This window comes from Tachypleus tridentatus, unplaced genomic scaffold, assembly GCF_004210375.1.
Source record: "Tachypleus tridentatus isolate NWPU-2018 unplaced genomic scaffold, ASM421037v1 Hic_cluster_2, whole genome shotgun sequence".
In the NCBI taxonomy this organism is placed as follows: Eukaryota; Metazoa; Arthropoda; class Merostomata; order Xiphosura; family Limulidae; genus Tachypleus; species Tachypleus tridentatus.
Genome location: NW_027467782.1, coordinates 47,781,037 through 47,794,531, shown reverse-complemented (window position 1 = coordinate 47,794,531; position 13,495 = coordinate 47,781,037). Strand labels below are relative to the sequence as shown.

Here is a 13,495-nt window from a genome sequence, read left to right as displayed (position 1 = left end):
TTGAATTTCGCAACAAAGCTACTCGAGAGCTATCTGTGCTAGCCGTCCATAATTTAGTAGTGTAAGACTAGAGAGAGGGCAGCTAGTCATCACCACCCCGCTGTCAACTCTTGGGCTACTCTCTTTACCAACGAATAGTGGGAGTGAAGGTGACATCATAACACCCTCACGGCTGAAAGGGCGGGCATGTTTGATGTAACAGGGATTCGAAACCGCGAACGTCAGATAACGAGTCGAGTGCCTCAACCATCTGGCCAGGCTGGGTCTAGTGTTAGTGCTTCTGCTAATATCGTGTGAGTTTAATGTTTGTTTTATCGGCGAGGAAGATCGCCAAGCCCTTCAGATAATTTAATAATTAATCAAATTAAATGTTTTAAAACGTTGAACACTTGGGAAGCGTCGTCTATTAACAGAAAGAATAATTTAACAAGATTTATTTTACTTTATTATCAGGAATTTTCAACTTATCGAAACTTTAACGGAACGACAACGTAACATGTTTGGTCTTTGGAATGTGGTTAAACAAGATATGAATGCATGAATAAGAAATTTAAACGTATCCAATTTTTTTCGTTCTCAGTTTAATAGCCATTCGACTCATCCAATCATGTTTTAGATTGTCAAGGAAGTTTACTGTGTCTTCAAACTTGGGTTTGTTTAGGTTTCAGTAATAAAATTTAGTGTCTGTATTTTTGATACGTTCTCCAAAGGAAGAAAAGTCTACCTATATTTTCGATACGTCTTCCAAACAAAGAAATATTAGTACACTTATCGTTTCTACGTCATATTAATAAAAAACAAAAAACAAACTGAATAACTCTACTGTTGATATATTTACCAAATAAGCAAAAGTCTATATGTGCATTGTGTTTGTTAAACACACGTATAACAATACCTGTATTGTTGATTCGGTAACCAAAGAAACCAAATTTGATAAAGTATTGTTGACATTTTGTCTAAACAAGTTATTACCTGTATTGTTGATTCGGTAACAAAAGAAACCAAATTTGATAAAGTATTGTTGACATTTTGTCTAAACAAGTTATTACCTGTATTGTTGATTCGGTAACAAAAGAAACCAAATTTGATAAAGTATTGTTGACATTTTGTCTAAACAAGTTATTACCTGTATTGTTGATTCGGTAACCAAAGAGACCAAATTTGATAAAGTATTGTTGACATTTTGTCTAAACAAGTTATTACCTGTACTGTTGATCCATCTGAGCTTTTTCTATGCGTTTGTCTTTGGCTCGCCGGTTTTGGAACCAGATTTTGATTTGCGTTTCTGTCAAGTCTAGGTTTTCGGCGAGTTCGAAACGCCGGGGTCTGCTGATGTATTCGTTCCGGTGGTATTCCATCTCCAGCCGAAGTGTTTGTTCGCTGGTGAACGTTGTTCTCTGGCGGCGCTGTCTTCCGTCCTTCCTCCGTCTCCTGTGGACTGTACACAGAATTAATGTGTTCAAATACTTTGTAGACGATTATCAGAAGAGTTTAGAACGAACACAATAGTATAAAAATGTGGTTACTTTCGCTTAATATTTAACCTTTTATTACTTTAAAGATACTGCATGTGGAAAGTGTTAGATAAACTAGGGATAGCTGTTCCTTCTGAAATTCACAGTTTTCCACAGGGCACTGTCACTCCTTTCACATACCGACTAAGGATAGAGGTGTTAGCTTATGTTTTTATCTGTGATAAAAAATAACTTCCTTTTGTTTGTCAGGTTTAGAGAGCTCAGTACGAGACTGAAAGCAAGACCAGATGAAAATCACACATAATTTAAACATTAATATCGTTTGTGTTACGGAACGTTAAGCCTTAACTTCTATTCATTATATCACTTTCATTATAAAAACATACGTCACCCAAGTGTTCGTCCTCATTTTAACTCTAACCTTTATTATTATTATAACACAAGTGTTAAATTACTCTAGAGCATCCTTTAGTAAGTGTTACAAATGGTTTACTTTTCTGTGATGTGTAGTAACAGATATTATATCTCTATGTGACGTATAGTAACTGGTATTATATCTCTGTGTGATGTGTAGTAATTGGTATATCTCTATGTGATGTGTAGTAATTGGTATTATATATCTGTGTGATGTGTAGCAATTGGTATTATATCTCTGTGTGATGTGTAGTAACTGGTATATCTCTATGTGATATGTAGTAACTGATATATCTCTGTATGATATGTAATATCGGGGTAAGCGAAACTGCAAACTTTCATATTTAGTGGTGGAAATCTAAACGTATTATGACAATACATATATATATACATATACGGCAAACGTTACAAATTATTGTACAAGTTTACATATAAGCTTTCACTTCAGGTTTGATTAAGTAATTTTTAGGTACAGACAAACTTAAATACGAAATCGTTTCAAAATTGAAGAAATTTTATCGAACGGAAGTTTTGATCGCTAAAAAGAACATTTTTTTTAAATTTACTCTTTTATATATAAAGTTATAGGTGTCGCCCTGAGTAGGGGTTCGTCAGGTATGTATAACGTTCCTGCTAAGCCTAAATTACATTTCGTCTTTAGAGAAAATTAAATGTAGTTAAGCAATAACATGTCTCAACACGATTTGTGGCCATGTTCAGGTTTGTTGCTAACTCACGGCTTACTTAGGCCTACACGTGTCGTTGACGTTAACACGAAAAATTCCTAATGACGTCTATGTGATAAAATCAGATGGATACAGAAACTACAAGTTGTTTTAAAGTATCCGTATAAAAGTACTTCGGAAACTTTCTGTTTAGGATCGCTAATAATTCTCATCTGTGATGTGTTTTGGATTATGAATTTTACTAAACTGTAGGCTTAGCTGGGCTGAAAACAGATAAAATGTCTAACAACGTTAGCTACTTCGACGTAAAATGTGATTCGTCAGTGAAACAATGTTTATTTAATTAATGTCTACAGCTATCACTTCTACACGAGTAATGTTAAAACCATTAAGACGAAAGCGGGAGTCGTACGGAGTTCTCTTTATGGCCTCGTGGTCTACCGGTATTTATTTTTTCCCTAAGGGCCAGAAAAATCGAGTTTCTCTGTTGATTGGCATTACGTAGTTACTCCAAAAACATAGATGTAACATTTGTTCTAAATCTGACCGACTCCCGAGACGCAAACACGCACATTCTTTCTCAAAATATCATGCCAAACGTACCCTCGGGCTTAAAGTGGAGAGCACGGCTGGCAGATGGGAAGCGAACCGCCAGTTTCGGATCATGAAACGGCAAGCCCGAGTGTGACACTGACGGCTAGGATGATGAGGAAACGAGAGGGGTGGGGTCACAACAAATTGTGGCTTTTTATTTCTTTAAAATGAAATGATCGCTCCAGTCATATTAAACCTATCTTATCATAGCTTGTTTCTCACGCAAACACCGACTTCTTTACTTACGAAGTGTGCGTGAGTGCACTACGGAACACAGATATTTATCGTTACAAATCACCTTTTGTTTTAGCAAATTCGTATCAAAATATGTATATGCGTAATTCTCTTCTTCTTCACATAAGTAAACATATCCGTTTTCTACAAATATAAAACGTTTTCCTATTCTATACGGAACAACAACACTATCTGATATTTCATTCGAGGGGAGGGGAGGGGTAGTTCTGGTAAAGAAAGTGAAACCCCTCCGAAGTCTTGGTTATTTGAAGGCACATTAATAAGCATACTGGCACAGATTGTACAGTAGTTTTGTAAGTGGTTCTTTTGTTTTCAGGCTGTTCTGAAATTCTTGGAGGGGGAGACGAAATTGCTGACTTTGTAGTAAATCGCTAGGAAGCAACATTTGAAAGTTTTACAAACACGAATGAAAATATTTTGTGATGAAGACATTTAAAAAACGAAACGTTTTAAAACGTTACGAGAAAAGTTAGAAATTGTATTTCATTCACTTGTGGGCTGGGATCGAATCCCGAATTTAAGGATTGCAAGTCCTAGATCAATGTATCTCAGAACGGTTGGTATGGATATTAACACCTTTATTGATAAGCAAAGAAGAATGTTTTGACCTTTCTAGGTCATTTTCTGCTTAAGAAAGAGAAGATGACCGAGGAAGGTCAAAACGTTGTTCTCTCATCATCAATAAAAGTGGTCCGACATGGCCAAGCGTGTTAAGGCGTGCAACTCGTAATCTGAGGGTCGCTGGTTCGCATCCCCATCGCGCCAAACATGCTCGCCCTTTCAGCCGTGGGGGCGTTATAATGTGACGGTCAATCCCACTATTCGTTGGTAAAAGAGTAGCCCAAGAGTTGGCGGTGGGTGGTGATGACTAGCTGCCTTCCCTCTAGTCTTACACTGCTAAATTAGGGACGGCTAGCACAGATAGCCCTCGAGTAGCTTTGTGCGAAATTCCAAAACAAACAAATCAGTAAAAGTGTTAATACCCATACCAACCGTTCTGAGATACATTTTTATCTCAAGTGGGTTTCGTCATCACGAATAAGTCCTATATCGTACCACTCAGTTAATCCACCACGGAAAATGGGTTGAAGCCATTTATGACCTGAAGAGTAGATAATGAGTGACGTTTTCACCCATGGGTCAAAACAATTTGTGATTTACTGGGTAAAATGGATGTAAGCTACATTCACCCATCCCGAATCACCACATAGGTAACAAGATGTCAGACTCTTCACGTAAGACCTGACGGTCCATTGTAAAATCGTATGATGTCCAATCGTGACCTGATGTTTATAGCCAAGTACTGTTTTCTACATTTTGTATTTATTGTGCCTGATGTAGAGTGAAAATAGATGTTCATACACTTACGTTCTTCGTGACGTGTTGGAGTAATTCTAGTTAAAAAAATCTGTGATTGGTTGACCAAACTTAGCCAGAGGATATCAATTATCTTCTTAGGTCATAATTGCATATTCCTTTCGCTTAATAGGAATACAGGATGAACGTACTTATAATGTGAATGGTAGACTAGTTTGGCCGTCCACAGCTATGAGTTATTACACTCTACGCTAGGTTTGTATTTTCTTTCTCCGTTTGTAGTGTGAATGGGTCGGCACGCATCTGAAGTTCATACACTCCCCACCCCCCGCAATACTTCCGCCATATTTTACACCAAACTAACAGCTGTCATATAAACTCTCATTAGTATCCCCCGTGGTTAACACTTGGAGATATAAATGATATTTAGTGAAAAACACGACCACCCACTTGAAATAACTGACGCCCAAATGTGCCCTTCGACGGCTATATTTAAGACTGCATTTTCAAATAGTTAGTGTCTAAAAAAACTTAATATATTGATATAAATTCTTTCTCTATCTGGCCTAAGTAGTGAATCAGTAAATCCATTGTTTATAAAGAGACGGTGAGAAACTTATAACGTGAAGATAGCAACTCCTGTTATTGATTATAATAAACAGTTCATCGAATTGTAAAGTAGGATAAAGACTTATTTCATCTAGTGAAGAACAGATTTATTGTTTGTTTAGAATTAAGCACAAAGCTACACAATGGGCTATCTGTGCTCTGCCCACCACGGGTATCGAAACCCGGTTGTTAGTGGTGTAAGCCCGCAGACGTACCACTGAGGGACTAGACTTAGTGGAACACTGAGACCACTGTTTATGAATATTTCTTGACGAGGTACTAATTGTATGATTTTATATGTTCAGAAGGAACGGTCGTTTATGCACAAATAAAGATATTTTATTCTATTCAAAGGGTAAAGCGCAGTTTCGAAAGATTGGTTTGTCTTTAGAGTGGTTGGTGTGAAAATACGTTTTGGCGCCGGAGACGAATATATAACATATAATTCATGTTTGTTTGATGTCCTACATTCGACAGAACTGTCGAGAATAGTTTTGTGACTCATGCTGTTACCTTTCACCCCTGAAGAATCTTCTTCCAGAGAGACGTTTGAACAGTGTTGTGTCAGAGTTTCCCAAAAAGTAAATAATTACAAAGTAGAGCGTTTAGAATAACAACTGTAAGCCAATCAAGAGTTACGATCTCATCATGAAAGTAGAAGTTAATCACGAAAGAGAATCTTCCGACCCATGACGCCATTGCAATGGAACCGGGGGCAAAGTTTCGATTGTAATCATGTATCTTCCTCACAAAATATCAACTTCAAATCAACTCTGATTATGAAAACAGTATCAGAGCAGTTTGTTATTTCATTATTATAAAACATGTTCAGTGTTCTCTGATTATGAAAACAATATCAGAGCAGTTTGTTATTTCATTATTATAAAACATGTTCAGTGTTCTCTGATTATGAAAACAATATCAGAGCAGTTTGTTATTTCATTATTATAAAACATGTTCAGTGTTCTCTGATTATCAAAACAATATCACAGCAGGTTGTTATTTCATTATTACAAAACTAATATACCTGTTAGGATTAGTGCAAGAAAGCGACGACATATAAGTTAGGGGTTGTTGAGATGGGTGCCACCTGTTTAGTATCGAATAAAAGACCTCGACTCACAATAACAACCGTACCAGCGATTCATTATGTTAGTGTTAAATCACCAGTGTTACTGATTTATTGGATTACAAACTAAAATTAGCGATAATATAATGGCTCTTTTCATGTATACCCTAGAAGGATATTTCATAGTAATGTTAATACTTAAAGTTGACAGAAAAATTAATTTTAAGCAGGTGCACTTGAATATTAAAAACTAACCCTGATAAGGGATCATATGTTATTTTCACAGACCCACACTAATCCACACGAATTAAGTAAAAAATGCACGTAGTATTGTTACAAAACTCGTCTAACAAACACATCATCTGATCTACCGACCTAAATACAGATGTGAGCTACATACGTTTATCTTCTGGACTAAAATACGAATGTGGGCTACATACACAATTTACCTAGTGGCGTAAATTCGGATGTGGACTACATACACACATGTATCTACTGGACTAAATACAGATATGAATTACACACATTTATCTACTGGACTAAATACAGGTGTGAACTACATGAACACATTTGTCTGCTGGATTAAATACAAATGTGGACTACGCAACATTAATCTAAGAGTCAACCTTTTGGTAAATATTTTAAAGATTGCTCATAATACGAGGACGACGGTTAATTAGACAAGTAGAACAGAAGTCCAGAAGTCCATTGGACTTGAAAACCTGACAGTAAAACAGCTCTTTTTTCAGCCGCCTTACTCAAGACACCAATCATTGATTTCAATATGTGATTGTATATTACGTACTCTTAGCAAGTTATTGGTGTTAGGAGACATGCTCAGTTTTCTAGTTAATGGCGTTAGGAGACATGTCCAGTTTTCTAGTTAATGGTGTCAGGAGACATGTCCAGTTTGCTAGTTTATGGTGTTAGGAGACATGCTTAGTTTTCTAGTTAATGGTGTCAGGAGACATGTCCAGTTTGCTAGTTAATGGTGTTAGGAGACATCTCCAGCTTTCTAGTTAATGGTGTTAGGAGACATCTCCAGCTTTCTAGTTAATGGTGTCAGGAGACATATCTATTTTGCTAGTTAATGGTTTTGGAGTCATGGCTAATTCATTTACTCTACGTTGTGTTGCTTGGAGTCCATGGCTAATATATATTCTCAACTTTATGTGGTTTTGGAATCCGTTGCTAATCCATATGTTATATATACTTTATGTGGTTTTGGAGTCTGTGGTTAATCCATATGCTCCATTTTATGTGGTTTTGGAGTCTGTTATGTTCAACTTTATGTGGTTTTGGAGTCCATTATGTTGAACTTTATGTGGTTTTGGAGTTCATTATGTTCAAGTTTATGTGGTTTTGGAGTTCATTATCTTCAACTTTATGTGGTTTTGGAGTCTGTTATGTTTGGAGTCTGAAAATGTATAATACCATTGTGTCATTTGTATTATCATAGTAATGACAAAACATGGATAATTATGTTATCGATTATCTGAGAAGTGGATTATCATAGCACTGACAAAACATGGATAATTATGTTATCGATTATTTTATAAGTGGATTATCATAGCACTGACAAAACATGGATAATTATGTTATCGATTATCTGATAAGTGGATTATCGTAGTAATGATGAAAGTCAGTTAATTTTGTTATAAGGCACCTGATAAGTGGGTTATCGTAGCAATGATGAAACTCAGTTAATTTTGTTATAAAGTACCTGATATGTGGGTTATCGTAGTAATGATGAAACTCAGTTAATTTTGTTATAAAGTACCTGATATGTGGGTTATCGTAGTAATGATGAAACTCAGTTAATTTTGTTATAAAGTACCTGATAAGTGGGTTATCGTAGTAATGATGAAACTCAGTTAATTTTGTTATAAGGCACCTGATAAGTGGGTTATGGTAGTAATGATGAAACTCAGTTAATTTTGTTATAAAGTACCTGATAAGTAGGTTATCGTAGTAATGATGAAACTCAGTTAATTTTTGTTATAAGGCACCTGATAAGTGGATTATCTTAGTAATGATAAACTCAGTTAATTTTGTTATAAGGCACCTGATAAGTGGATAATCGTAGTAATGATGAAACTCAGTTAATTTTGTTATAAGGCACCTGATAAGTGGATTATCTTAGTAATGATGAAACTCAGTTAATTTTGTTATAAGGCACCTGATAAGTGGGTTATGGTAGTAATGATGAAACTCAGTTAATTTTGTTATAAAGTACCTGATAAGTGGGTTATCGTAGTAATGATGAAACTCAGTTAATTTTGTTATAAGGCACCTGATAAGTGGATTATCGTAGTAATGATGAAACTCAGTTAATTTTGTTATAAGGCACCTGATAAGTGGATTATCTTAGTAATGATGAAACTCAGTTAATTTTGTTATAAAGTACCTGATAAGTGGATTATCGTAGTAATGATGAAACTCAGTTAATTTTGTTATAAAGTACCTGATAAGTGGGTTATCGTAGTAATGATGAAACTCAGTTAATTTTTGTTATAAGGCACCTGATAAGTGGATTATCTTAGTAATGATAAACTCAGTTAATTTTGTTATAAAGTACCTGATATGTGGGTTATCGTAGTAATGATGAAACTCAGTTAATTTTGTTATAAAGTACCTGATATGTGGGTTATCGTAGTAATGATGAAACTCAGTTAATTTTGTTATAAAGTACCTGATAAGTGGATTATCGTAGTAATGATGAAACTCAGTTAATTTTGTTATAAAGTACCTGATAAGTGGGTTATCGTAGTAATGATGAAACTCAGTTAATTTTGTTATAAGGCACCTGATAAGTGGATTATCTTAGTAATGATAAACTCAGTTAATTTTTGTTATAAGGCACCTGATAAGTGGATTATCTTAGTAATGATGAAACTCGGTTAATTTTGTTATAAGGCACCTGATAAGTGGATTATCGTAGTAATGATGAAACTCAGTTAATTTTGTTATAAAGTACCTGATAAGTGGGTTATCGTAGTAATGATGAAACTCAGTTAATTTTGTTATAAAGTACCTGATAAGTGGGTTATCGTAGTAATGATGAAACTCAGTTAATTTTGTTATAAAGTACCTGATATGTGGGTTATCGTAGTAATGATGAAACTCAGTTAATTTTGTTATGAAGTACCTGATATGTGGGTTATCGTAGTAATGGTGAAACTCAGTTAATTTTGTTATAAAGTACCTGATAAGTGGGTTATCGTAGTAATGATGAAACTCAGTTAATTTTGTTATGAAGTACCTGATATGTGGGTTATCGTAGTAATGGTGAAACTCAGTTAATTTTCTTGTTAAATGTTTGCCAGGAAGGTTGACGAAGCCTCTCTCATAAGATTGTTAGAACTTCAGTTTATTAATGGACTGTCTTACTCCATGTCTATCTTATTTTTATTTGAAGAAAGTTTTACCGAACTTTACGGTATGATACTTTAAAACCCTGACAGATATTTTGGTTTAAATTCTCTCAGGCCTGGCAGATAACTAAGGGCAGCCAGTGACGTCTTATATTCGCTCCGCTAATGAGTTAACTAAAACTGTGAAACGTTCATGAGAAACTGTCAGCCAGAAGTTGCAGTTTTGTGAAGTGGAGAGTTTTACGTTTTTTGTGTGTGAGAATGACTTAGAAGTTTGGTGGTTGGTGAGAAAGGGTAATAACAGACGTTGGGGGAAAAGTATGATAATTTAAAAAAAATCCACAAATTCCAGGTTATATTCTTAACGTGGTTTGAAAGGAAAATTATATCTATGTATCTAACCTATACGATATATATATTTAACGTGATCGTAAGGGAAAACAGCAGGTAGCTTTCTACAATAAACGTTCTATTTCTTTAATGCGGTCTAAAGAGAAAACCAGAGTTATGTATCCTACAATGACTGGCACGCTCTAGTGGTTATGACACCTCGGTCTCAATTTGAAGGGGTTGATGGCTCGAAATCTCGTTCCAGAACATGCTAGCCCTTTTAGCCTTGGGACGTTATAATGGTTCAATCAATCTTACTGTTGGTTAGTCTCTCCACAGTGGCACAACAGCATGTCTGCAGATTTCAATACTTCTGGTGGGCAGAGCACAGATAACTCATTGTCTAGCTCTGTGCTCAGCTCCAAACAGCTAAACGACAACTGTTCGTTAGTAAAGAGTAGCGGTTGGTGGTGCTGACTGGCTGCTGTTCCATCGCTTCGAAACTTCGAACGGGTAGCCTTCGCGTATCTGTGTGCAAAATTTAACAATCAAACGCATCTATCACGCTTTTAGTTGTGGTTAAGCGGCACTGGTTGTAGATTAAACGCTCGTATCACGGAGAGGAAGTTATTTGTTCATACTAAACTGTATATGTGGACGAGAGTTTCTTGTCACGCGCTTTATTTCATTATTCTTATCGACTTCCTTATATTCTACGGTCCTTTAAAGACCTGACTTTAGCTTTCTTTACATTAACCACCCGCTTGACTCGTCTCGTGGACCCCACAATTTCCACTCATTATATCAATTAAGTTGCCATCTTATGATTGCTAACTGCTACCACAACACGGGAAGTCTCCACCAATCATGGTTATTGCTCCAAAATCGTCACATCCGGCAACATAAAGACGGGTAATGAGAAGTTACCCGCACCGCCTGCGATGCACGTGCCGTTCACCGATAAAGCCTAGGGCGACCGGATGCAAGGCGCGTGCGTCTACAGTGTCAGTTTCCGTGATCGTCTTCTACACTTTGTCTATTGTCGTCCTTAAAGCAAAAAATCGACGCATAGCTTCCTTTCACGAAACGTTTTGTCAAGGAATTGATAGAGAAAATCGAGTAATAATCGCGCCAAGTTAAACATATGTTGGACGTTTGGACTAGCCTTGCACGTGCGAAGCAACAGTTTATCGTAAAATATTTCGTATCTGTTTTCTGCTATTATAATACAATAGAACAGAACCAATATAATGCTGATGTTATATATTAGCAAATGATAACAGAACAGAACCAATATCATATTGTTACTCAATATATTACTGAATTACAACAGAACCAGTATAATCTACACATTTCTATTTGTATGGTTTGTGCATCGATACGACTTCAGAATATATAAATTTCACTAAGTTGTTTATAATATATTAGAACACTTTACAATCCAGTTCTATGCTAATACAGTTTCTGGAAAGTGCTTCACCTTATCATAAATAGAAAATGACCACAGTTACGTGTAACAGTGTTACGTGTTGCTAATAAATAATATAACACAGTATATCGACTTTCGTTCAACCTCGGCTCAGACTGTACACATATCACTCAGAATTCATTTCAACACTGCACAACAACATTTATATCTGAAACTAATAATTTTTTGTTGTTGTTTTCATTTGGCTGTTCATGTAAGTTCTGTCCTATTTTCAATAATCCATGTTTTGTGCTAAAACGTTACATGATGACGTCAAGTAGTTGATTTTAAACGTTTAAAACACAGAAGTAAGTGGTATTTAAAACACATGCTTGTAATAATAACAAATACATATATTCAAATAATTATTAAAGTTTACGATGTTTGTTGATAAGGCCTACCAACCAACCTGCGGTCAAAACCATTATTTGCTACAGATAAACTTTTAAACTGAAGTTAAAGAACCGATATCTACTACAGACAAACTTTTAAACTGAAGTTAAAGAACCGATATCTACTACAGACAAACTTTTAAACTGAAAATAAAGAACCGATATCTACTACAGACAAACTTTTAAACTGAAGTTAAAGAACCGACATCTACTACAGACAAGCTTTTAAACTGAAGATAAAGAACCGATATCTACTACAAACAAACTTTTAAACTGAAGTTAAAAAACTGATATCTACTACAGACAAGCTTTTAAACTGAAGTTAAAGAACCGATATCTACTACAGACAAGCTTTTAAACTGAAGATAAAGAACCGATATCTACTACAAACAAACTTTTAAACTGAAGGTAAAGAACCGATATCTACTACAGACAAGCTTTTAAACTGAAGGTAAAGAACCGATATCTACTACAGACAAACTTTTAAACTGAAGTTAAAGAACCGACATCTACTACAGACAAGCTTTTAAACTGAAGATAAAGAACCGATATCTACTACAAACAAACTTTTAAACTGAAGTTAAAGAACCGATATCTACTACAGACAAGCTTTTAAACTGAAGATAAAGAACCGATATCTACTACAAACAAACTTTTAAACTGAAGTTAAAGAACCGATATCTACTACAAACAAACTTTTAAACTGAAGGTAAAGAACCGATATCTACTACAGACAAACTTTTAAACTGAAGATAAAGAACCGATATCTACTACAGACAAACTTTTAAACTGAAGATAAAGAACCGATATCTACTACAGACAAACTTTTAAACTGAAGTTAAAGAACCGACATCTACTACAGACAAGCTTTTAAACTGAAGATAAAGAACCGATATCTACTACAAACAAACTTTTAAACTGAAGTTAAAGAACCGATATCTACTACAGACAAGCTTTTAAACTGAAGTTAAAGAACCGATATCTACTACAGACAAGCTTTTAAACTGAAGATAAAGAACCGATATCTACTACAAACAAACTTTTAAACTGAAGGTAAAGAACCGATATCTACTACAGACAAACTTTTAAACTGAAGGTAAAGAACCGATATCTATTAGAGACAAACTTTTAAACTGAAGTTAAAAAACCGATATCTACTACAAACAAATTTTTAAACTGAAGTTAAAGAACCGATATCTACTACAAACAAACTTTTAAACTGAAGGTAAAGAACCGATATCTACTACAGACAAACTTTTAAACTGAGTTAAAGAACCGATATCTACTACAGACAAACTTTTAAACTGAAGTTAAAGAACCGATATCTACTACAGACAAGCTTTTAAACTGAAGGTAAAGAACCGATATCTACTTCAGACAAACTTTTAAACTGAAGTTAAAGAACCGATATCTACTACAGACAAACTTTTAAACTGAAGGTAAAGAACCGATACCTACTACAGACAAACTTTTAAACTGAAGTTAAAAACCGATATCTACTACAGACAAACT

At 35.2% G+C, this 13,495-nt stretch overlaps 1 protein-coding gene across 1 annotated transcript in view; it reads right to left on the bottom strand.

The window, feature by feature from the left end:
* Nucleotides 1-1,199: 1,199 nt before the first annotated feature.
* LOC143242302 (uncharacterized) overlaps nt 1,200-13,495 on the bottom strand; it is a 55,715-nt gene continuing 43,419 nt past the window's right edge. The window contains exon 3 of the mRNA XM_076485664.1: nt 1,200-1,438. Within this exon, the coding sequence (XP_076341779.1) occupies nt 1,200-1,438 (239 nt within the window). The remainder of the gene's footprint in view (nt 1,439-13,495) is intronic.